At 54.1% G+C, this 25,438-nt stretch overlaps 1 protein-coding gene across 7 annotated transcripts in view; it reads right to left on the reverse strand.

Annotated features, from left to right (window-relative positions):
* Positions 1–25,438, reverse strand: part of MYH14 (myosin heavy chain 14) — a 108,096-nt gene that overhangs the window by 70,337 nt on the left and 12,321 nt on the right. For 2 of the 7 annotated variants that reach the window (XM_039466433.2, XM_039466427.2), the window contains exons 2-10: positions 17,949–18,356; positions 9,888–10,044; positions 7,759–7,786; positions 7,519–7,621; positions 6,692–6,715; positions 5,205–5,297; positions 4,297–4,360; positions 1,838–1,936; positions 406–546 (exon numbers count right to left, since the gene is read on the reverse strand). In XM_039466433.2, coding sequence (XP_039322367.2) covers positions 406–546; positions 1,838–1,936; positions 4,297–4,360; positions 5,205–5,297; positions 6,692–6,715; positions 7,519–7,621; positions 7,759–7,786; positions 9,888–10,044; positions 17,949–18,356 — 1,117 coding nt within the window. Of the gene's footprint in view, positions 1–405; positions 547–1,837; positions 1,937–4,296; positions 4,361–5,204; positions 5,298–6,691; positions 6,716–7,518; positions 7,622–7,758; positions 7,787–9,887; positions 10,045–17,948; positions 18,357–22,746; positions 23,296–23,359; positions 23,492–25,237; positions 25,289–25,438 lie in introns of those variants that run through there. The other 5 variants (XM_039466429.2, XM_039466430.2, XM_039466431.2 and 2 more) reach the window with 5 other exon arrangements.

Below are 25,438 nucleotides of genomic sequence, written 5' to 3' on the forward strand. Positions count from 1 at the left end.
ACCATACCCAGATAATTTTTTTTTTTTTTTTTTTTTTTTTTTGTAGTTTTAGTAGAAACGATGTTTCACCATGTTGGCCAGGCTGGTCTTGAACTCTTTATCTCAAGTGATCCACCTGCCTCGGCCTCCCAAAGTGCTGGGATTACAGGTGTGAACCACGGTGCCCGACTGTACTCACAGCCTTCTAAGAGGCCATGTGATTCCTTATTGACTTGGTTGGGGGCTCTTATTTTGTCAGCTTCCCCCAGGCAGAGATGTCTGTGAGTCTCATTCCCCGCTCTGGCCCAAGTACCTGCACCCAGTAGGTGCTCAATAAACACTTGAGCAAAGAGACCAGGGCCTCAATGGCTAGGTCGCTGGCTGTCTCCGGCATGCCCCACCCCGGCCTCCCCGGGACTCACTTACAGATGATTTCCTCGTGGGTGAATCCCAGGACCCGCAGCGACTCCAGCGTCTCCTGGAAGAGTTCTCGCTCCTGGCCGGGAGAGGATGATGGCCCGTTGGTCAGGAAGCGGTAGTGGGAGCAGGGCTCCAGGAGGAGGTCAGCTGCAGGGGCAATGAGTGGGGTCAAGGTCACAGGCAGGCTGTGGAGTCAGACTCACATCTGGGATTCGTCAGTGGCAATCCCGAGACAAGCCACGTCTGTTCTGTCAAGGGGGTGGGGGCCTTCACTCACAAGTGTGGTGGGAAGAGTCGGGGGTGGAGTGGGTGTTTAGCGCCCATGAGACCACCACTCACTCTCTTTTTTTTTTTTTAAGAGACAGGGTCTTGCTCTGTTGCCCAGGCTGGAGTCCAGTGATGCAGTCATACCTCACTGCAGCTTCCAACTCCCGGGCTCAAGCAATCCTCCCACCTCAGCCTCCCCCATAGCTGGGACTACAGGTGCATGCCACCACGCCCAGCTAATTTTTATTATTATTTTTTTATGGAGATGGGGTCTTGCTATGCTGCCCAGTCTGGACTTGAATTCCTGGGCTCAAGCAATCCTCCCGCCTCAGCCTCCCAAAGTACTGGGATTGCAGGTGTGAGCCACCGCCCAGCCTATACCACTCCTCTGTGCTCCCTCCACAGGGACTTTCGAGTCTCTAGAAGTGCCCAGAGCAGGCAGGGGCCACCGGTTGGCAGAAGCAGTGGGGCTACAGGCCCGAGTGAGCACAGATCATAGGATGCGGGGGCCTGTGTCCAGGACATGCGGTCTCAAAGGCTGCAGTGGGTGGGAAGCCGGGTGAGGAGGGGCTATGTGGCCGCAGGAGCCAGGAGGTGGCCTGAGCCCCCAGGAGGAAGGAGCCAAGAGAAGAGGGAACCGCAGGGCAGTGCCAGCCGCTGCAAACAGGAGCCGAGGGCGCTTAGGCAGCCAGAGGGCAGGAGGAGCAGGGAGCAGGAGCAGGAGGACCCGGGCAGGAGCTGTGGCCCAGGAGCCAGAGCAGAGGGCAGCAGGAGGCAGCAGGAGCCAGGAAGCAACACAAACCAGCGTCGTCAGGAACCAGGAGGAGCCTCAGCAAAGCCGGAGTCAGTGCGGAACCCCGCTGGAGTGAGGAAGAGCCTCGTGAGAGAGAAGCCCCCGGAGCTTCGGAAGCGAGTGTGAGCAGGAGCCACCAGGCGGGAGGGGCTGCGTGGCTGTGACAGCGGGTGCCAGCCAGGCCCGGGACAGAGCTGGAACCAGAGCGCAGCAGAACCCACCATGCGACACGACGCAGTGAGAGCCGGGGCTGCGAAGCCTCCGTGAAGTGGGTGCTTGACGGACATCAGTGCCCACCCCCACTGCTTGCTTCCTCCCCAGAGGGGGCCCCCACGAGAGACATCGTGCCCACCCTCTCCAGCTGCTGGGGGCACTGACCTTTGAGCTGCTCTCCAGCGCCCCCCAGCAGCTGGTAGAAGATGTGGAAGCTGCACTCGTCTTTGGCCTGGCGGATGGCCCGTGACTTCTCCAGCAGGTCTGCACGCAGGGAGTCAAGGTGCTAGAGGGGAAGGGAGGGCCTGACGCTGCCCCCTTCTCTCCGCTGGGGCAATGGAGTCGTTCAGCAGCTCAGGCTGGTGACTTTCCACTAACTGGATGAGCAGCCGTGCTCATGAAACTGAAGCACTCATGCCTCAGTTTCCTCATCTGTTCAAGGGGCTGGTAAATAACATCGTTATGAGACCCTCCTCTCTCTCTCTCTCTCTCTTTCTCTCTCTCTCTCTCTCTCTTTTGAGACAGGGTCTTGCTCTGTCTCTAAAAAACTCATTGATTCTGTAGGCACAGTGGCTCACGCCTGTAATCCCAGCACTTTGGGAGGCTGAGGTGGGCAGATCACCGGCGGTCAGGAGTTCAAGACCAGCCTGGCCAACATGATGAAACCTCATCTCTACTAAAAATATTAAAATTAGCCATGTGGTGTGGTGGCGGGTGCCTGTAATCTCAGCTACTCGGGAGGCTGAGGCAGGAGAACGGCTTGAACCCGGGAGGTGGAGGTTGCAGTGAGCCGAGATCGCACCACTGCACTCCAGCCTGGGCGACAGAGCAAGACTCAAAAACAATACAAAACAACAAGAAAACCCTCGTCAACTGTGGATGAGTTGCTGTGAGGATAACTGATTTATTGTGCATGAAGCACCCTGGACAACGCCTGGTTCAAAGTTGCCCACGAGTGAGAGAATGTCTCCTGCCGTTAGCACTCTCCCAGCCTCAGTTTCCCCATGCAGCTTCATCAGCTCCCACATCCAACCAGACTGTCACTCTGCACGCTCTCCCTTCTAAGAAAGTCACATGTCAAACTTACATATTAAAAGGTGGCAAGACTATTTTTTGGAGACAGGGTCTGGCTCTGTGGCCCCAGCTGGAGCACAGTGGCACAATTACAGGTCACTGCAACCTCCACCTCTCTGGCTCAAGTGATACTCCCGCCTCAGCCTGTAGAGTAGCTGGGACTACAGATGCGTGTGACCACACCTGGCTAATTTTTTTTTTTTTTTAATTTTTAGACAGAGTCTCACTCTGTCACCCAGGCTGGAGTACAGTGGCACAATCTTGGTTCACTGCAACCTCTGCCTCCCGGGGTCAAGTGATTCTCCCATCTCGGCCTCCTGAGTAGCTGGGATTACAGGTGCGTGCCACCACACCCAGCTGATTTTTGTATTTTTAGCAGAGATAAGGTTTCACCGTGTTGGCCTGGCTGGTCTCAAACTCCTGGCCTCAAATGATCCACCTGCCTTGGCCTCCAAAAGTGCTGGGATTACAGGTGTGAGCCACTGTGCCTGGCCACTAATTCAATTATTAATCGCTAATAACAATAGCTTATCCTTGAGTGTCTGCTATGTAGCAGGTGCTTCGGCCAAGCATTTCACTCACAAAATCCTCCGAACCCACTAGGGAAGCTTCTATGTTCCTCCTCCTTCTTAGAGGGAGAAACGGAGGCAGGGAAAGGCCAAAACACGTGCCCACATCCCCAGAGTGTCAAAGTGGCAAAACTGGGATTTGAACCCAGGTTGGTACAATTTCTTGGCCCATTCTCTTAATTTCCACACTCCTCCACTGCCTGTGTTTTAACATTTAGTTTCCTTTCAACACTCAAAGGCTGTCTGAGCAGAAAAGGGTCAGCACAGCCGGCCTGAGATGCTCCCCTGGAAAGGTCTGCTGGCCCGGTGGGCCCCTGGCTAACGTCTGGGCCCCTGGATTTTGGGAGGGTCCCGGCATCCTCTAATGGGATGAGAGGGCTTCGCTGGGCCTAAATGGCTTGTGCAAACCCTGTGGTTTACACGGATTACCTGCTTCCCTCCTGGGAGTGTGAATTTTGGTTCCTACTAAGAGAGTTAGGGAAAGGGCGTGCAGGGGAGGCTGTGACCAGCCCCCAGTGAAACCCCTGGGTCTGAGTCTCTCTGCGCTTCCCTGGGACAGCATTTCATAGGTGGCGTCCCTCCTGGTGTCCTGTGTGCCTCTGCTGGAGAGGGTTCCAGGAGCCTGTGCCTGGGGACTTGGCCCCAGGTGCCTTTTCTCTTTGCTGGCACTGCTCTATGTCATTTCACTGTCATGGGTCACCATGAGTGCCACTGCAGGCTGAGTGCTGGGACTCCCCTTCTGCCTGAACTGGGGGGACCCAAACCCACCACCCCATAGCAAGGCTGTGCTGGCCTCCTACACGCCGGAAGTCCGAAGACCAGAAGTCCGGCCCTCCCCCTCCTCATGCAGATACTGCCTGGGTATCCGGTCCCATCTGAGCAGCAGGGTGGGGTCCCTGCGGTGGGAGGGGTTTCCTATACGCAGTGCTGTCTGAAAGGCCACCCCCTTGGCCGCCACCCCCACGGGCTGTGAGAGGATACAGGTCTCAATGTTGGCGCCCACGATGTACCCGGCAACGTCGAAGTTGATGCGGATGAATTTGCCCTGGGAGAGATCGAGGTGGATGGGCTTCAGCGGAGGGTCCCCTTCCCTTCCCCGCCCAGACCTGACCAGCAGCCCAGACCCCACATCCACTGCTCCCAGAGCTGGGGCTGCCTCCCCACTTCCTTGCTCCCTCTACCTGAACCCCATCCTATGGTGAGTCCCAGTGAGGGGCTCCTTGGGAATTCAAGGTCCGGGCTCCTTTGATTTATTTCCCCAGACCCCCAGTCCCCAGCTGCTCCTCCCTCAAACCCAGGGATCCAGGCCCCAGCCTCTCCTCCCTCAGACTGAAAAGTCCAGGCCCCCCGCCCCTCCTCCATCAGACCCAAGGGTCCAGGTCCCCTGCCCCTCCTCCATCAGACCCAAGGGTCCAGGCTCCCTGCCCCTCCTCCATCAGACCCAAGGGTCCAGGCCCCCCGCCCCTCCTCCATCAGACCCAAGGGTCCAGGCCCCCCGCCCCTCCTCCATCAGACCCAAGGGTCCAGGCTCCCCGCCCCTCCTCCATCAGACCCAAGGGTCCAGGCTCCCTGCCCCTCCTCCATCAGACCCAAGGGTCCAGGCCCCCTGCCCCTCCTCCATCAGACCCAAGGGTCCCCCTGCCCCTCCTCCATCAGACCCAAGGGTCCAGGTCCCCAGCCCCTCCTCCATCAGACCCAAGGGTCCCCCTGCCCCTCCTCCATCAGACCCAAGGGTCCAGGTCCCCAGCCCCTTCTCATTCAGGCTCAAGTCCAGGTACCCCGCCCCTCCTCTCTCAACAGACCCACATGTCTTTCCCCCGAAGCCCATCCCTCAGGTTCCCAGCTCCTGTATCCCTGACACAGTCACACTGCCCGCCCCTGGCACTCACAAATCGGGAGGAGTTGTCGTTCTTCACTGTCTTGGCATTGCCGAAAGCCTCTAGGATGGGGTTGGCCTGAAGCAGCTGCCGCTCCAGCTCACCCTGCCGGGCACAGGAGATGATGCATGAGGTCAGTGAGAACGGGGCAGGCCAGGGCAGCCCAGCTCGGGCTGTGTCTCAGCTGGCTGGGCATCTGTGTGTGAGGGGCCTTTGTGTATCTGGGTGTGTGCCCACTTCCTGTATCCGGGTCTTGCCCATCTGTCTATTGTGAGGGGAACAGGGAAGCATCTCCAAGACATATTGTTCAGTGGAAACCAAACCAAACCAAGCCAAACAGAAAACAAGTTGCAGAGCAATGTCTACAATGTTATCCCATTCGTAAAAAATGAATTAAGGAAGAAACGCCACAAAACAAGACTCTGAAATCTACAGATAGATACAGGTTTGTAAACATATGGAGAAAGGTCTGCAAGGATGCACACCGAACTGTCAACAGTGTAAGTGCCTCCAAGGAAGGGGAGTGAGGGTACGAAAGAGGAATTTCATGTCATCTGATTTGTTGCTGTTACAATGAACGTGTACGCATGTGTTGCTTGTAGAATTTCTGGAGTGCAGTGGCACAGTCATAACTCATGGCAGTCTCAAATTCCTGGGCTCGAGAAATCCTCCCACGTCAGCCTCCTGAGTAGCTGAGACGACAGGCATGTGCCACCATGCCCAGCTAATTTTGAGCAGAAATGGGGTCTCATTCTGTTACCCAGCCTAGTCTTGAACTCCTGGCCTCAAGCAGTTCTCCCACTTCAGCCTTCCAAAGTGCTGGGATTACAGGCTTGAGCCACCAAACCCAGGCTAGAATTTTTAACTAAGGCAAGAATCTGTACCACCTGTGTAAAGTGCTTCAAGCAGTCTGGCATATCACAGGCCTTTAAAAAATAGGGAGTTCCTAGCCCCACCAGGCTACTCCGTGGGAGGAACCCTACTCCAAACTTCCTCCAGCCCCTCAGTGTCAGAGCCTGGCACATAGTAGGTGCCTCATAAATGGCAGCCTGTGTGTGTCTTCTCTCAGTCCATATCTTGCTTGTGTTAAGATGAAATGATCTAGCTAGGTGGATGCTTCGTCAAATGGAAAAAAAGATACATAAGTGAAGGGCACGTGGCTTGGCACACAGAACACAGGACACGCGTGTATTTCCCTGGCTGCACTGTCAGCTCTCTGGTGTATGCACACAGCGTCCGTGGGCCCCGGCTGCACGTGTTTAGTGGATCAGCAGTAAGTGGCCCTTTTGTTCTCCGGATTGTTTCATGTTGGTATCTGTGGCCGTGTGCAGGAACTCAGCAGGGCCACCACGAATAGCAGTGGGTGGGGGTGGGGTGGGGGGGTCCCTGGCGGGTGGGACCACTGCTGCTTTGGGCCCTGTCGACCAGGAAGACCATGCACTGGGTGTCTGGGAAGGCATTAGCGGTGGTAAGACTCAAGGTGATTCCCTGCTACTCACATAAGACACGGTGCTGGCGGAGGCCTGAGGAAGTCACGGGACACGAGACACGGACCAGGACACAGCACATGGAACATGGACAGACATACAGGTGAACTGGTGATCTCAGGTGGTGGTGTGGGGGGGGTGGGGAAAGGGGGGCCGGGGAAACTGGGCATGTGGAGTAGGGTGGCCTGGGGGACCATGCGCCTGGCTTTGAAGCCCACTCTGCCTCCTTTATTTAAACAATTTGTTGTTGAGATGGCATCTCACTGTGTTGCCCAGGCTGGTCTTGAACTCCGGGGCTCAGGCAGTCCTCCAGCCTCAGCCTCCCGAAGTGCTGGGATTACAGGCGTGCACCACTGCACCCGGCCCCACTCTACCTCTTCCTGGGTACGTGACCCGCAACTGACTCACCCTCCCATGCCTGTGCTCTTCATCTTCAATTCGGGAAAGCATCACCCACCCCACCCGAGGGGTAAGTAAGGGAGTGTGATGGCAGGGCTTGGAACAGGCTTGTGGGGGTGGGGACCGGGTAACATTCACTTAGACGACCAACCCGGGCATCATAGTCACCTAAAATCAGGCTTGACCCAGTAGGTGCTCAGCACATAAAGCACCTACTAAGTGCCAGGAGCCATTCCGAGAGCCAGTGAGACCAAGACTGGCCCTCACATCTCTTGTGTTCCCCTGACTCTGCTTCCGGCCCCAGCCCAGGCACACAGTAGGGGCTCAGATGGCATAGGCGTCCAGGAGAAGGTCCCCCATGAGGGGAAGAGGGAAAGCCCAAGACGGAAGGGGCAATGGTGTGGGCGGGCCCAGGGGTGTCCCAAGGCTGGGTTGCTTACGGGGACGCCTGGCTCCTTTCTGCCCTTTGGCGACGCCGCCACATGGGCGAGGTACTGGATGACCTTCTTGGTGTTTTCTGTCTTCCCAGCTCCAGACTCTCCACTGTGGGGACAACAAGGGGAAGCAAAGGGGGTTGGCAGTGACCTCAGGCAAGCTCCTCCCCTGCCCTTCCCACTCCGAACACAGCCACACCCCGCCCGGCCCCCTCCTCCTCCAGGAAGTCCTCCCAGATTACTCACGTGCAGAGAATGGACTGGTCCTCACGATCTGTAGGGGACAGAGTGGGGAAATATGTCATGTGAGAGAGTCTCAAGCAGGGCCCTCTGGTCCCTTACACTCACCACTGCCTTTTTAAAATTATTCCCAAGACATAAGAAAAAGCTTGGGTCTTAAGGCGTAACACTCCTGGAGTCCAATTCCCCACCCAGCTCGGCCCCCTGCTTGCTGTGTGACCCAGGGAAAATAGCTGTCCCTCTCGGAGCCTTGGTTTCCTCACCTGTAAAGCGGAGATAAACTCCCTCAATTGAACAGCATGTGATTCACTCAACAACCTCAAGGTGAGACCCTACTGTGTGTACCGCCTCATGCTGGGCATGTGAGATTCAAAGACAGGAGGGAGGTCCCGTGATATATCTACCGCAGTGCCTGTGCCGGGACTAACACAGCCATTCCACAATTGCATGCTGACCGCCAACTGAGCGCCAGGCATGAAGGGGAGCGGGCAACTGGCAGGGTGTGTGCCCCTGCAGAGCTTCCGCTTACGATGCAGGGGACAAAAATCTACAATCAAACAGCAATTAGCACTGGGAAGAAAACGAAATCGTGGTTTGTTTGTTTGTTTTCCAAACAGAGTCTTGCTCTGTCGCCATTCTGGAGGGCAGTGTCGCGATCTTGGCTCACGGCAACCTCCACCTGCCAGGTGCAAGCAATTCTCCTGCCTCAGCCTCCCGAGTAGCTGGGATTACAGGCACGCGCCACCAGGCCCGGCTCATTTTTGTATTTTTAGTAGAGACCGGATTTCACCAGGATGGTCTTGATCGCCTGACCTCTCGATCCGCCCACCTTGGCCTGCCAAAGTGCTGGGATTAAAGGTGTGAGCCACTGTGCCCGGCTAAAGCAGTGGTTCTTAAACAGGGCCAGTTATGTCCTCCACTCCTGGCAGGGGACATCTGGCAACGTCTGGAGACATTTTTGGCTGGTACACCAAGAGAGGGAGTTCCATGGGCACTGAGAGGGCAGAGGCCAGGGGCACTGTGAAACATCCTATAATCCCCAGGACAGTCCCCCACAACGAAGAATCATCCCGCCCCAAATGTCAAGAGCCAGGGTTCCGAAACCCTGGTGTTAGGTAATAAGAACTAACTCAGGGGAAGAAGCCCAGAAGGCTTCTCAGAGAAGGTGGCATTTCAGGTAGAGGGCACAGCCAGGGGAAAAGGTCTGAGTTAGGGATGTATGAGAGACAGACAGCCCGGTGAGGCTGGGGATGGGGCAGAGAGGGCAAGTGCTGCAGATGGGTTTTAAAGCCATGATCGGGCCCGGTGTGGTGGCTCACACCTGTAATCCCAGCACTTTGGGAGGCTGAGGCGGGCAGATCACCTGAGGTCAGGAGTTTGAAACCAGCCTGGCCAACATGGTAAAACCTTGTCTCTATAAAAATACCAAAATTAGCCTGGCACGGTGGCACACGCCTGTAATCCCAGCTACTCGGGAGGCAGATGCAGCAGAATCGCTTGAACCCAGGAGGCGGGGGTTGCAGTGAGCTGAGATGGCACCACGGCACTCCAGCCTGGGTGACAGAGCGAGAGTCTATCTCAAAAATAAATGAATGAAGGCCGGGCGCGGTGGCTCAAGCCTGTAATCCCAGCACTTTGGGAGGCCGAGGCGGGTGGATCACAAGGTCAAGAGATCGAGACCATCCTGGTCAACATGGTGAAACCCTGTCTCTATAAAATACAAAAAATTAGCTGGGCGTGGTGGCGCGTGCCTGTAATCCCAGCTACTCAGGAGGCTGAGGCAGGAGAATTGCCTGAACCCAGGAGGCGGAGGTGGCGGTGAGCCGAGATCGCGCCATTGCACTCCAGCCTGGGTAACGAGAGCGAAACTCCGTCTCAAAATAAATAAATAAATAAATAAATAAACGAACGAATAAACAAATGAGAGGGTGGGCATAGAGACAGGTAAAGAGACTCTAGGACCTAGCACCTCAGCCACTCAGGGCTCTACCTGTGTTCCCGCCCGCCCCCTAAGAAGCCCCACAGAGGCTCAAGTCCCCAAGGTGTCATTTGACCTGGCTCTGGCTTCCAGCAGCCCCAGGCTAGGCCCCAGTTGAAGAGCAGCCTCTCGGCCAACAGCCCCAGCCAGCACTCACCCTGCAGCATGCTCCGATAGGCCCCCTCAGTCACTGCGTACACGTGGGGCGGCACCTCGTGGCGCTTCTTGCCCCGGTACATCTCCACAATGGCTTCTGTGTAGATGGGAAGCTGCTTGTACGGGTTGATGACCACACAGAAAAGGCCGGAGTACGTCTGCAGTGGGGGAGAGGGAAGAGGGTCTCAGATGCCTGCCCACAGCCCGGAAGCCATCACGGGGCCGTTGGGCAGGTCGTGCACTGCACAAGGGCAGCTGTATGCGGTATGTCTACACCATAGCAATGCAGATTTGAGCGTTCGTTATGAGCATTTTCAGGCTGATGGTCGCAAAGAATCTTTCCAAATTGCACAAAGGCACTGTCTGGGGAAGGATTTACCCTGAGAGAGAACGAGGCCTTCGAGGCCAGCCAGACCTGGGTCACGGCCTGTGTCTGCCTGGACTTGCCCACGGGAAATGGCCGTGTCTGAGGCGGCCCGCTGAGGCACTAAAAAGAATGGAAGTGACCTGAATGCACCTTTGGACAGTGAATTCCTACAAATCTCTTGTGTGTAGACGTCAAGTCAAATCAATATCGAGTAAAAGGAGGAGAGTTGAGGACTGTCTGTGTGAGGAGCTACCGTTTGCATTAGAAAGGGAAGTGGCCAGGTTTGTGGCTCACGCCTGTAATCCCAGCACTTTGGGCGGCTGAGGCGGGTGGATCACCTGAGGACAGGAGTTCGAGACCAGCCTGGCTAACATGGTGAAACCCCGTCTCTACTAAAAATACAAAAAAATAAGCCGGGAGTGGTTGTGTATGCCTGTAATCTCAGCTACTCAGGAGGCCGAGGCTGGAGAATCGCTTGAACCCAGGAAGTGGAGGTTGCAGTGAGCTGAGATCATGCCATTGCACTCCAGCTTGGGCGATAAGAGCAAAACTCTGTCTCAAAAAAAAGAAAGGGTGGAAGAGGACTCTTTTTATATATTCACTTGAATATGCGTGGAATATCTCTGGAAGGATGCTTGTGGCATCAGCAGTAACTGAAATGCAACAGAAACATGCCTGTGGTTCCTACTGATAGATAATAGACACGTAATAGTCCTGCTGACATGACCGTGCCTAGTCTTTTTGCATTTTTTCTGAGACAGGGTCTTACTCTGTCACCCAGGCTGGAGTGCAGCCATGCAATCATGACTCACTGTACCCCAACCTCTTAGACTCAAGCAATCCTCCCACCTCAGCCTCTCGAGTAGCTGGGATCACAAGTGTGTGTCAACTCACTAGGCTAATTTTTCTTATTTTTAGTAGAGTCAGGGTCTCACTATTTTGCCCAGGCTGGTCTCTAACTCCTGGGCTCAACTAATTTTCCCACCTCAGCCTCCCAAAGTGCTGCGATTACAGGCATGAGTCACTGCGCCAGGCCAGCGGGATATTCTTCTTGGAGGATATGCTATATTTCAGGTTTAAGGTGTGTGAAAGTAAAGATGTAGTGGGTTTTGTTTTGTTTTTTTTAGACAGGGTCTGGCTTTGTCGCCCAGGCTGGAGTGCAGTGGCGTGATCTCAGCTCACTGCAACATCCGCCTCCTGGACTCAAGCAATTCTCCCACCTCAGCCTCCCGAGTAGCTGGGACCACATGCGCACACCATCACACCCAGCTATTTTTTTTTTACTTTTTGTAGAAACAGGGTCCCTCTATGTTGCCCAGGCTGGTCTCGAACTCCTAACCTCAAGTGATCTGCCCACCTCGGCCTCCCAAAGTTCTGGGATTACAGATATGAGCCACCGTGCCCAGCCTCAGGAGTCCTCAGGATTCTGTAACAGTTTAAGAACAAGTTCAGCTCACAGGGGTATCACATAGCAAGAGGGGTTTAACAGTCACAGAAGCAGTTAGATATAGCTAGAGAGCTAGTTAGCCACTTAGCTAAACCAAGCAGAGCTAACTAGCCAAGCCAGCCAGAGTTAGCTAGCTAAACTAGTCAGAGAATTAGCTGCTTAGTGGCTTAACTAGTTAGCTACTCTGGGCTTGTCACTCTGACTTTGAAGCCATCCAGGATTCAAATTCAGATGTGTTTTGTAACTGTGTGTGATCAGGTTGGGGAACCTACTTTGCTAGTTACCCAGCTAACTGGTTTCTAAGCTGGTTAGCAGCAGGACTGTCTTTGTCTTTTATTTTTTTAGAAACAGGATCTCACTCTGTCACCCAGGCTGGAGTGCAGTGGCATGAACACAGCCCACTGCAGCCTCTATCTCCTGGGCTCAAGCGATCCTCCCACCTCAGCCTCCCAAGCAGATGGGACCACAGGTACGCACTACCACACCTGGCCAATTTCTTGAATTTTTACTTTTTGTAGAGATCAGGTCTCGCCATGTTGCCCAGGCTGGTCTTGAACCCCTGGGCCGAAGCGATCCTCCCACCTCGGCATCTTAAACTGCTGAGATTACAGGTATAAGCCACTGCTTCCGGCCAGCAGGACTGTTTTAAGCTCCCAGGGAGCTTAAACTTCTCAAGCAGAGTAGGGTGTGGCCACCATAGGCTGCCCGGTCCCAGGTGCCAACCTTCTAACGGTGGGAGGGTGGGTGGCCGGCCAGGAGCGGAACAACCGGTTTGGTGGGTGTCTGCCCTCGACGCCAGAAGCTCCCAGCTCTCAGAGGGTGGGGCGGCCAGACCACATTCCCTGGGAGGGTATCTCATGGCTGCCGGCGCCCCGGTCCCCACTTCTGGCTGGCGGAGGAGCCCACTCCCCATGCCACCCTCCTACCCCAGCCCCTCCTGCCAGCCACACCTTGTTTCCAGGGTGACACCCTGGGAACGGAAACCTGAGCTGATCAACAAGGCTGGGGGCAAAGAGTGGAGGCTGGTGTACCCCGAGAGGGTGGGAGACAGCTGGGGAAGCCCGGCTGGAAGGGTCAGGAGTGGCTGCTCCAGCCCCTGGGGCTCTGAAGACAGACCTGCCCCCGCCCCCCTCAGCCCGGTGACTTTCCCCATAGCATCAGTTTCCTCCTTGGGAAACCGAGGCCGACACTCCCTACCTCATTACAAAGGCTGCAGGCACCAGGGGAGATCGCGGATAAAAACCAGCCGGGCCGAGGCGGGGCCACGCAGCACACGCCAGATATGGGTCTTGAGACTCTTAACGTTTCCCATCCTATCTGGGAGCCCTGGGCTAACTCGGACTTTTTTGGCGGGGTAGGTGTGGGACAGGGTCTGGCTCTGGCCCGGGCTTGAGTACAGTGATGCCAAGCCGGCTCGCTGCAGCCTCAAACTCCCAGGCTCATTGCTCAGACTTTGAAGCCATCCAGGGTTCAAATTCAGATGCGGCGTTTCCTAGCTGTGTGTGACTTTGCAGGAAGGACTGTCCTCTCTAAAGCTCAGTTTCCAGCCCTGGAGAATGCGGCTTTTACTCCATTACCTAGAAGTGTTGCGAGAGTGAAATCACATAATGCATTTTTCGGTGTTTCTCAGACCAGGGTGTTCTACAAAGGGGTTCCCCTCCCTGCCCCAAGGGACCCAGGAAAGGGACTGAGACTCTTAGCAACTCAAAGCCAATCAGCCTGTTAGTGGCAGCAACTGGGTTTCTGAAGCCCGGGATGTCTCACTTTCCGCTGGGCAACACCACCTTCCCCACCATCAGTTGGTCAGTCAGCAAACATGTATTACACACAGGTCTTAAACAGGACAGAGTTTGAATCACACCTCTGACATTTTCAGGCCAGGTACCTTGAGCAAGCAACCTTTCAGGGTCTCATTGTCTTTAGCTAACGGAGATAGAAACAGTGCTTCCTACATGGGGTGGCTGGGAGCCATACACAAGTTCATGTGGCATGCAGAGGGTTTAACGTGAACCCCAGCTTTTTCTCCCAGCGCTTTGGGAGGCCCAGACAAGAGGATCACTTGAGTCCAGGAGACCAGCCTGGGTAACATAATGAGACACTGTCTCTACAACGCATTAAAAAATTAGTCAGGCATGGTGGTATGTGCTTGTAGTCCCAGCTACTCAGGGGGCTGAGGCCACAGGAGGATCACTTGAGCCCAGGAGGCTGAGCTGAAGTGAGTTGTGAGCATGCCACTGCACTCCAGCCTGGGTGACAGAGCAAGGCTATGTCTAAAACAAACAAAATTAAAAACAGAACATGGACCCTGAAACACTGCATGCTCAATATTTTAGCCACTGTCAGCTTCTGTTGGGCCAATGGCTTCCCCTCTCCAAGCTGTAGGAAGAAGAGGGTGATAATCCCTACCTCACAGCCTGATGTGGATGGGGAGGTGGTCAACAAGATCCTATTGGAAAGAAATTTCAAACAGCAGCCAACAGAGAAAGCAGGTACTCTCTAAGTGCTAATGATGCTTATTAAGGCCCAATTTGCTCCCTATCTGGAATTCTAGAATCTTCTCTCTCACTTTCATTTCTTAGGCCCCAAAAGTCTGGCTCCCTGGCCACCACCTTAGCTCAGGCCCTACCACTTTTTCTCCCGAACTTTCTGAATAATCTTCCTAGTGCAGTGGCTAGGCGTCTGCAGTCACAATGACCTGGGTTCAAGTCCTAGCTTAGCTGGTTCCCAGTTGTGGGGCGTATGTCCAAATCCTGTCCCTGTGAGGCTCAGAGTGGGGATGACAGCAGATACCTTAAAAGGTTGCTGAGAGGGGCTCAGAGTAGTTATTAAAAGGCAAAGAGTGGCCGGGCACAGTGGCTCACCTCTATAATCCCAGCACTTTGGGAGGCTGAGGTGGGTGGATCACTTGAGCTCAGGAGTTCGAAACCAACCTGGTCAACATGGTGAAACCCAGCTCTACTAAAAATACAAAAATTAGCTGGGCATGGTAGTGGGTGCCTGTAATCCCAGCTACCCAGGAGGCTGAGGCAGGAGAATCACTTGAACCCAGGAGGTGGAGGACGCAGTGAGCCGAGATCGCACTGCTGCACTCCAGCCTGGTAAAAGGCAAAGAGTGGACCCGTGTTTTGGATGTCATCCTGATGTCTGTGGCCTTGGGTGAGATGTGGGGGAGTGGATCAGGTAGGGGCCTCTTTCCCAGGGCTAGTAAAGGTGTGTGAGGATTTGGAAAGGGCCAGGGCAGGCTGGAGAAGACACCAACCCCACGCAGGGTCCAATAGCCCTTGATTCAAATTCCACACCTGCCACCGCAAGCTGAGGGGCCCTGAGCCAGCCACTGCTCATCTCACAGCCTCAGTCTCCGAGTGGGCCTAAGACTTCATACAAATATTCTAATCTAGCCGGGCGCAGTGGCTCACACCTGTAATCCCAGCACTTTGGGAGGCCAAGGCGGGTGGATCGCGAGGTCAGGAGTTCAAGACCAGTCTGCCCGACGTGGTGAAACCCCGTCTCTACTAAAAACTACAAAAATTAGCTGGGCACAGTGGCACGTGCCTGTAATCGTAGCTACCTAGGAGGCTGAGGCAGGAGAATCGCTTGAGCCTGGGTGGCAGAGGTTGCAGTGAGCTGAGACTGCGCCACTGCACTCCAGCCCGGGCAACAGAGTGCGACTCCAGCTCAAAAAAAAAAAAAAAAAAAAAAAAAAAATTCTAATCTTCTGCTTTGTGACCCTGAAAAGGGTGGTGGGTGTTGGAGCAAGGCTGTGAGTCCCCACCAGTCTAAGCTGGAGTTTGGAGCATGACTGTGGAACCAGCTGCCTGGGTTCAAATCCTGGCATGATTCCTTCACGGCTGAGGGTCACTTAACGTTCCTGAACATCAGGTGATACCAGCTGATAACTTACATGCCGCACTTGTAACAGTGTTTGGCACGTCACAAGTGCTCCATAAATATTTTCTAGCCTATTATTATTTTTCATTATTATTGTCCACATTCCTTATCAATCTCTCTAATCCTGTTTGCTCTTTTGTTCAATGAAATTAATTACCCCCGGGCTGCCCATTAGAACCTCCTGGGAAGCCTATTAAAAATGCCAATGCTTCCGTCACAGCCCCAGAGAGCTTGATTTAAAGTTCTGGGGTGGGGCTCAGGCACTGGTATTTTCTAAGAATTTCCCAGATGATTCTATCATGTGGGTGGGGTTAAGAACCACTTCCCTACACCATCTGTTTGCTTTAAAGATTTTTAAAAATGCAATGAACATCCAATGCTTAGCACAGACTAAAGACGACTACTATAGTCAACCTCACTATTATCAATCCCTTCTCAATGAGTTTTTGTTTTGTTTTGTTTCAGATGGGGTCTTGATCTGTCACCCAGGCTGGAGTACAGTGGCACCATCACAGCTCACTGCAGCCTCGACCTTCAGGGCTCAGGTAATTCTCCCACCTCAGCCTCCCAGGTAGCTGAGACAAGAGTGTGCCACCATGCCCAGCTAATTATTTTTATTTTATTATTATTATTATTGATTTTTTTTTTTTTTTTTTTTTTTTTTTTTTGCAGAGATGGGGTTTTGCCTTGCCCAGGATGGTCTTGAACTCCTGGGCTCAAGCGATCCACCCACCTCAGCCTCTCAAAGTGCTGGTGGCATGAGCCACCACTCCCAGCCCCATCTCAGTCTTAAAAGGCACCACAGGTTGGGTGCAGTGGCTCACATCTGTAATCCCAGCACTTTGGGAGGCCAAGATGGGCAGATCACCTGGGGTCAGGAGTTCGAGACCAGCCTGATCAACATGGTAAAGCCCCGTCTTTACTAAAAATACAAAAATTAGCCAGGTGTGGTGGCGGGCGCCTGTAATCCCAGCTACTTGGGAGGCTGAGGCAGGAGAACCACTTGAAACCAGAAGGCAGGGGTTGCAGTGAGCTGAGCTGAGATTGCACCACTATACTCCAGCCTGGGAGACAGAGCAAGACTCCATCTCAAAAAAAAAAAAAAAAAAAAAAAAAAAAGGCACCACAACAAAGTGAGAACACCTAGGACCAGACAATCTGGATCTGCCAGGTCTAATTGTGCGACCTTGGCCTCTCTGTGCCTCGGTTTCCTTACCTGTAAAATGAGGATCAGATACTTTATAATTCTGAAACTGTATGGAGGCAATGTATTTTAGGAAGCTTGGAAGAATGCTTAGTAAACGTTTAATAAATTTTCGTTTTTATTGTTATGAACTCTCTCCCAGCCTCACTTGCCTCTTATGTAAAATGGGGACAGTAATAGACTCTACCTTGCCTGTGGTGAGATGGAATGAATTAATAGGTAGGCATTTGGCACGGCGCCTAGCATACAGCTTTTTGCTTTTTCTTGAGATGGGGTCTTGCTCTGTCACCCAGGCCGGAGTGCAGTGCTGGCATCATAGCTCACTGCAGACTTGATCTCCCGGGCTCAAGTGATCCTCCTGCCTCAGCCTCCCTAGAAGCTGGGACTATAAGCATAGGCCACCACCAAACCTGGCTAATTTGTTTATTTTTTAGAGACAGGGGCTCCCATTGTTGCCAAGGCTGGTCTTGAACCTCAAGCAACTTTCTCTCTCTCTCTCTCTCTCTCTCTCTCTCCCTCTCTCTCTCTCTTTCTGATGAAGTCTCGCTCTGACATCCAGGCTGGAGTGCAGTGGTGAAATCTCAGCTCACTGCAACCTCCACTTCCCGGGTTCAAGCAATTCTCCCACCTCGGCCTCCCGAGTAGCTGGGATTACAGGCACCTGCCATCATGCCCAGCTAATTTTTGTATTTTTGTAGAAATGGGGTTTCACCATGTTGGCCAGGCTGGTCTTGAACTCCCGACCTCAGCTGATCCATCTGCCTCAGCCTCCCATAGTGCTGGGATTACAGGTGTGAGCCACCACGCCCGGCCTCAAGCGACATGTTTCTCTACTCAGTGATCTGCATTAATGAGGCACAGATCTGTTTCTGTTTCTGCAAACTCGGGATCAGTTACCGCTGAGGAATTGGAACTGTGTATATACTTTAGGAAAATAATACCGTTTATCTACCATATGGATCACGTGATGCCCCCAGCAGGGTCCGAGGCTATCCTGGTAATCCAACAATTCATAATTTGGCAACCAAGTAAGCCTCGGAATCCTCATGGGACGTGGGATACCGATGATAAACTGCCTCGGGCTCACGCAGGCTGGGGTGTGGGCACGCGGCTCCCCACCCGGCAGCACCCCCGCCCCCAGCAGGAGGCCACTCACGTAGATGAGGCCCGAGTAGTACCGCTCTCGCAGGTTGTGCAGGACCGAGGCCTCGTTGAGGCAGGTCAGCTCCGCCATGTCCTCGGCCTTGCTGAACTTGGGCGGGTTCATGCGCTGGATCTGGTCCCGAGGCAGCCGCAGCCGCCTCCCGCTCTCCGCCAGCTCCACCTCCGCCTCCTCCTCGCCTTCGTCCCGCAGCGCCGCGGCCTCGAACCCGTGGAGCTCCGAAGGCACCCACACGAGGCGCCGGGCCGTCCACTCCACCTGCGGGGAGGTTCCCGAGCCGGGCCCGACACCCGCGCTGGGCCCTCGGGGCGTGAACAGGAAGGGCTGGGCCGCCTCGGGCACGGGGCCCGGCCTGGGGGTCGCCTTCCGCCCGGGTAACGACATGGTCACCGCTGCCATGGTCTGCAGGGGGCAGAGAAAGAGTGGGGAGGTCAGATGGGGCTCAGTCCCTAATTCCCCAGGCGGCCCCCTCTGCCTTCCTGCTCCACGTCTTGCCACACTTCTGCAAAGTGGGTTAACAGATCTAGCTTGCTCATTTCATTCATTCCCGCTCTACACACCCGTTCAGTCTTTTTATATTTTTTATTTTTTATTGCATTTTAGGTTTTGCGGTACATGTGGAGAACATGCAAGATCGTTGCATAGGTACACATGATCTTAGCTTGCTGCAACCTCCACATCCAGGGTTCAAGTGATTCTCCTGCCTCAGCCTCCCAAGTAGCTGAGATTACAGGTGCCCACCACCACGCCCAGCTAATTTTTGTATTTTTAGTAGAGATGGGTTTCCAACATGTTAGCTAGGCTGGTCTCGATCTCCTAACCTCAGGTGATCCACCTGTCTTGGCCTCCCAAAGTGTTGGGATTATAGGCATGAGCCACTGCACCCAACCCCAGCTACTTATATTCAGTTTTGTAGAGCTGGGGATCTCACTGTGTTGTCCAGGCCATTCTTGAACTCCCGACCTCAAGTGATCTGCCCTCTTCAGCCTCCCAAAGTGCTGGGACTACAGGCGTGAGCCACCATACCCGGCTTCACTCAGTTCTAGGCATTGATAATGGAGCAATAGATGAGCTGGAAGAAGACACCTGCCTTGGAACATTTACCTTCTAGCCCCAGGCTGCCCAGTGCAGGAGCCCCCCCCACCACCACCCGTGCACCACTGGACACTTGTGTCACCGAGGAAATGCATTTTCAGTTTCAGTCATTTAAATTAAATCTATTTTATTTTATTTTGAGATGGGGTCTTGCTCTGTTGCTCAGCCTGGAGTGCATTGGTGCAATCACGGCTTACCACATCCTCAACTTCCTGGCCTCAGGTGATTCATGTCTGAAATTTATTGATCAAAAAATAAATGTAGTTTCGGCGTGGTGGCTCACACCTGTAATCCCAGTACTCTGGGAGGCCGAGGCGGGCAGGTCACCTGAGGTCGGGAGTTTGAGACCATCCTGATCAACATGGAGAAACTCCATCTCTATTAAAAACACAAAAAAATTAGCCTGGTGTGGTGGCGCATGCCTGTAATCCCAGCTACTGGGGAGACTGAGGCAGGAGAATCGCTTGAACCCGGGAGGCAGCGGTTGCAGTGAGCCAAGATCATGCCATTGCACTCCAGCCTGGGCAACAAGAGCAAAAGTCCATCTCAAAAAAAAAAAAAAAAAAAAAAGTATTAGGAGGCACATCACCATGCCTACTAATCTTTTTTTTTTTTTTTTAAAGAAGAGGAAGAAAGAGAAAAAGGAAGAGGGAGAGAGAATGGGGGTATTGCTTTGCTGCCCGGGCTAGAATGCAGTCCAAATATGGGTATGCCTACAATTGTCCCCAATAATGGAGACATGAAAGAAAATGAGGGAAGAGAGCAACAAACAAGGAGCCAACCAACATTTCGTTTAAACTTCCAAGTTGATATGATGTGGTACTGATAAGAGTGTATATTCTGTGTTAAGTGGAGAGTTCTATAAATATTAATTACGTTTACTTGTTCCAGATCTGAGTTCAAGTCCTGGATATCGTTATTAATTTTCTGTCTCATTGATCTGTCTAATATTAATGTTGAAGTCTACTAATCTTTAAATTTATTTTGTAGAGACGGGTTCTTCTCTATTGCCCAAACTGGTCTCAAACTCCGGGCTCAAGAAATTCTCCTGCTTGGATCCCCAAAGTACTGGGATTACAGTCGTGAGCCACCACACCCTGTCTTAAAATTTAAATATAAATAGCCCCATATGGAGTTCTAAATGTAAGATACACACTGGATTTCCAAGACTTAGTACAACAAAAAGATATTTCGCTGAGACTTTAAATATTTGATGACATGTTGAAATGATAGTATTTTCAATCTAGTGGGTTAAATAAAATATATCATTAAGTTAATGTTACCTGTTCCTTTTTTTATTAATCATTAAATGTAGCTACTAGGAAATGTTACATTACACATCTGGTTTGTATTATATTTCTATTGGACAGAGTTGCTCTAATCCCAGGAGACAGATAAAATGATTTAAAAAGTAAATTAGATAGTATGGGTTTTGTTTTCATTTTTTAAAACTTCTCTCTCTCTGGGGTCAGGTGCAGTGGCTCCTGCTTGTAATCCCAGCACTTTGGGAGGCTGAGGTGGGCGGATCACCTGTCAGGAGTTCGAAACCAGCCTGGCCAACATGGTGAAACCCTATCTCTACTAAAAAAAAAAAAAAGAAAAAAAGAAAAAAGAAAAAAATAACCAGGTGAGGTGGCAGGCGCCTGTAATCCCAGCTACTTGAGAGGCTGAGGCAGGAGAATCGCTTGAACCCGGGAGGCGGAGGTTGGAGTGAACCAAGGTCACGCCATTGCACTCCAGCCTGGGCAACAGAGCAAAACTCTGCCTCAAAAAAAAAAAAAAAAAAAAAAAAACCCTCTCTCTCTTTTTTCGTTTTCTACAAAAACCAAACCTAGTATGTTAATGGTGATAAATGCTGAGGGGAGAATAAAGCAGGGACCAGGGATGTTAGGGTGGAGGTTGAAGTTTTCATTAGGGTGGCCAGGGAGAACCTCTCTGGTGTGGCATTTAAATAAAGACCCAAGAGAGATGACAGGAACGAGCCAGGGGGGTGTTGGGAGAAAAATCATTCCCGACAGCCAGTGCAAAGGCCCTGGGGCCGCAATGCACCTGTGTGGCTGTGGCACTGTGAGGTGGTTGACGTGGCTACAGCCAAATGAGTGAGGGGTAGAGGGTGGGGGGGGGATGTAAGAGAGGGGGCAAGGGTACAAGCGCATTTTTATTCGGATTCAAGCCCAGGGAGGGCATTGACCTGATTTTTGTCATTCAGACTCCCTGACCACCTCTGGTCATGCCTGCCTCATGCCTGCAGAATAGACTTGAATCTCACCGCCTCAGTGAACAGTTCCGTGCTTCTCTGGAACCTGGCTCCTTCTCCATAAAATGGGGAGACTGGCCCCATTCATTCAACTCACTGAGGACTTTCAAGTACGAGACTCCGCCCTGAGTGCGTCTGAGGACCCAGAGAGGAGTCGGCTGGGAGCCCTGCCTCTAGGAGCTCCTGGCCCAGGGGTGGGTCCAGGCCTAGCTATCATGGAAGCAAGGAAGTGACCCGGTGCTGGGGGCTTAGAACATGCTAGGTCCCTCCTGCCATCCAGGGGGCCACGGACAGTATTGGCAATTCCAAGGTGGTGCAAGCATCGGGCAGGAAAAACAGTCTCCCTAGCCTGCAATGAATTCTGCCCCTGCTAAAGAATTCTGCCCCTACTTTCTGTCTCTCTCCTTTTTTTTTTTTTTTTTTTTCTGAGGCAGGTCTCACTCTGTCGCCCAGGCAGCAGTTGGAATGCAGCGGCACAAACACAGCTCACTGCAGCCTCAACTCCTGTGCTCAAGTGATTCTCCCTCTTCAGCCTCCCGAGTAGCTGGGACCACAGGCATGCACAACCAGTCCCAGTTATTATTTTTTTTCTAGTAAAGACAGGCTCTCACTATGTTACCCCAGACTGGTCTCAAACTCCGGGGCTCAAGTAATCCTCCTGCCTCGGCCTCCACAAGTGCTGGGATTACAGGCATGAGCCCCTACTCTCATCTACCACCTCAAACGTCCCCATCTCTGCCCTACCACATCTGTCACAGAAACAGTGGGAGAGTTCTGTCTCCCCGACAGCGGGGCTTCACCTCTGCCCAACAGACCTAGCTGCACCTGCTGTCCCCACCCACTCCCACATGCCCTGGAGAAGTCCTTCTGAACGCCCAGCTGCCCTGGAGGCAGCCCTGGATCCGGTCCCCACAGACTCCTGTCTTTCCCCCAGGCCTCTCCCATGTGGAGTCTCAGTTCTGCTCAGAGAACCCACTTCCTCCCAGACCCTCCTCTCTCCCGAGCCCAGCAGCTCCAGCTTCCAGTGACTCTTGGCCCTGAGGCTCTCAGGCCTCAAAACGCTGGACCCCTGCACTCCGAATGCAGCCGGGCCTCTCCACCCTGTGGCCCCCAAACCATCAAGGCTCACCCCAGGCATCCAGTGTGACCTGGATACACCGGGTGGAGCTCCATCCCTGGGACTTTACCCCCCACCCCCCCCCACCCACCCACCACACACTTCCTCTCCAGCCCTGTGGCCTTTGACCAGGAAGGGTTTGGGAGTTTTTGCAATCACCCAGCCCTATGCCTCCCGTCCCTGGAGCCAAGAGTCCAGGCCCCCGGCCCTTTCCTCCTCAAGGCCAAGGAGTCCAGGCTCCCAGCCCCCTCCTCTCCCAGGATCCAGTAGCCTGAGCCCCCAGCCCCTTCTTCCTATGGATCAGGAGGTGCAGGCCCCCTCACCTCACAGCAGCCGCGCTAGAAGTGAGGATGCTGAGTTCTGAAGACGGTGAAGACCGACCACAGCGCTGACGGGGCAGGCAGGGCCTGCAGGCCTTGGCTCCAAAGGGCCGAGCCCCTCTGGCTGCCCCACCCTTCCTCAACCGGCAGGAACGCGCTGCCAGGGCTAATTACTGTCACCTGGGCAGGTGAAAGCACCTGCCCTGGGAGGGGCCGAGACTGCTGGGCTTGAAAAAGAAAAGCAGCCAGGGATCCGCCCTGGGGCAGAGGTTGGGGCCCTTGGCATTGAGCCCGCTGACCTGGCTTCTAGTGCTGGGATTCCGATGTCCCAGGGCTCAATGCGCTCCTGTCTCAGACCCAGGAGTTCCGGCCCCCAGTCCCTGCTGCTGGAGACCCAGGAGTCCGGGCTTGCCGTCCCCTCTTCCGCTACGACCCCGGACCTGCAGTCCTGGCCCCCTGTCCTTTCCTCCCCTAAGACCCAGGAGTTCAGGCTCTCGTCGCAGGACCTCCTCAGTTCTGGGTCACCCGGCCCCCAGGGCTCCTCCGCGGATCCAGGAGTCCAAGCGCCCAACACCCATTCCCCTGGACCCCTCAACCCGCAGATCCTCGGGGCTACCTGGGGGCGCCGGCCGGAGCGGGGAGATGGGGAGAGGGCAAGGGAATCCCCGTCCTCTTCAGGTGTGGCGACCTCCGCGGTCCAGCGCGGGGCGGGGCCCTGTCGCGTCACGGGGTGGGAGCCCGGCTCTGATGTCACCCAGCACCTGCCCGGCTGGGGACGGGGCGGGCCTGGCGCTTCAGGGCCTCTGACTGACAGGGGCCAGGGGAAGGCGGGGGTTGAGCCTGTTGCCAGGTGGGCGGCGGCGGCGCCAGGGACTCCTCCCCCTTATGGCGGGCAAAGGTCGAGGGCCCGCCGCAGAGAAGGCTGAGGATTCCCGGGTTCAAACCCTGCTCGAGCTTCCCGGGCCTCAGCTTTCCCTGCTGTGAATGGCGGCCAGTGAAATTAATAAAACGACGTGCAGAAAGTTCCCAGCCCAGTGCTTCATCATTAATCTCCCTCAACCTCAGCTTCCCAACCGTGGGCACGGAACCACAAAATCTGTAGACGGTAAGAGTACCAAGAAGAGGACACTGTTGTTGTGTCCTGAGCTTCAGTCTCAGGAGTGAAGTAAGGCATATATGATGATAAGAGTACCTACTATGTGTCGAGTATTTTCTCCTCTTAGAACAGCTCTTTCAGATCACAATTTTTTTTTTTTTTTTTTTTTTTTAAGAGACAGGGTCTCTCTCTGTCGCCCAGCATGGAGTGCAGTGCCACGATCATGGCTCACTGCAGCCTTGACCTCCTGGACTCAAGCGATCCTCCCGCTCAGCCTCCCGAGTAACTGGGACCACAGGGGCGCGCCACCACGCCCGGCTAACTTTTTTTACTTTTTATAGAGACGAGGTCGCGCCATGTTGCCCAAGCTGGTCTCGAACTCCTGGGCTCAAGCGATTCTTTCGCCTCCACCTCCCAAAGTGCTAGGATTACAGGCCTCAGCCACGGCGCCCGGCCTAGAATAATCTCAACAACCAATGACATAGGGACGATCAGCATGTCTGTTTCTCTGATAGGGAAACTGAGGGAGGAAGCCTGAAAGTAAGGCACTCAAGGTCACACAATATAAGAAGGAGGTCCGGGATTCAAGACCAGACTCTTTTCTGCCATTCTAAAGGAGGGGGTCTGGAAAGAACTTGTAGCAGGTCCTTAAAGACATCAATTTCTGCGTCCCAGTTGGTGATACTATCAACCTGCTTCCCCATCCATGCCTCAGGGACCACCACCTTCCTTAGGGGACTCCTGTAGGATTGAAAAGGTTAAGGGACCCAGCACACAGTTGGTCTCAGGAGTGTTTTTCCCCACCGGGTCCCCCTGCAGTCACCAGTTTGGGCCAATCTCACCCTTCCCCTCTCTGTATAATGGGTACAATATAACTCACCTCCAGTCAATACGATAAAGGAAATTATTTAGTTATTTTTAAAAAAAAAAAAGCACCCAAGTACTTCATAGGGTCTCAAATATGTCTTTCCCCCACCCCTCCGCCTCTGCCAGTCACGGCCCCTCTCTCTGGCCCCCGATTCTGACACGTGAGAACGGAGACATGTCATGCTGGGGGCGGGGGACTGGAGGCGATGACTCAGGTATTAAAGCGTCCGAGGTTCCAAAGACAGCCTCAGTTTCCCCTTCTGCGGAACAGGCCTGGGGCTGCCAGCGAGGACCCCGACCCGGCCTCGCACACAGCGGCAACTGGAGTTGGGGGAGCGTAGACGTCCCGCCCCCCCACCTCGCCCGCCGCCGTCCCGCTGCGCGCTCAAGGTGAGCGTCCGCGTCACCTCCCCGCCGTCCCCCGCCTCCTGCCCGGACTCCCGGGCCCCGATAGCAGCCCCCAAGCTCCAGCTTCCCCGGGCCCAGACCCGTTCTGCCGCCCCCGGAGGGCTGCCAGCCCCGGGCACTCACCGGCTTCCAGGGCCGTCCCGAGGCTTCGGCCTGGGGAGAAAGAGGGGCGGGTCCGCCGGGACAGCCCCGCCCCCACGAGCGCAGCAGGGGCCAATCGGCGACCGCTGCGGCAAGCTACGGCCCCGCCCCTGGGGGACAGGAGCCGCCAATCAAAAAGAGCGGCTGGCGGGTGGGGCCAATCAGAAGTTGTCGAAGGGTGCC

This window comes from Saimiri boliviensis, chromosome 14, assembly GCF_048565385.1.
Source record: "Saimiri boliviensis isolate mSaiBol1 chromosome 14, mSaiBol1.pri, whole genome shotgun sequence".
NCBI classification, from domain to species: domain Eukaryota; kingdom Metazoa; phylum Chordata; class Mammalia; order Primates; family Cebidae; genus Saimiri; species Saimiri boliviensis.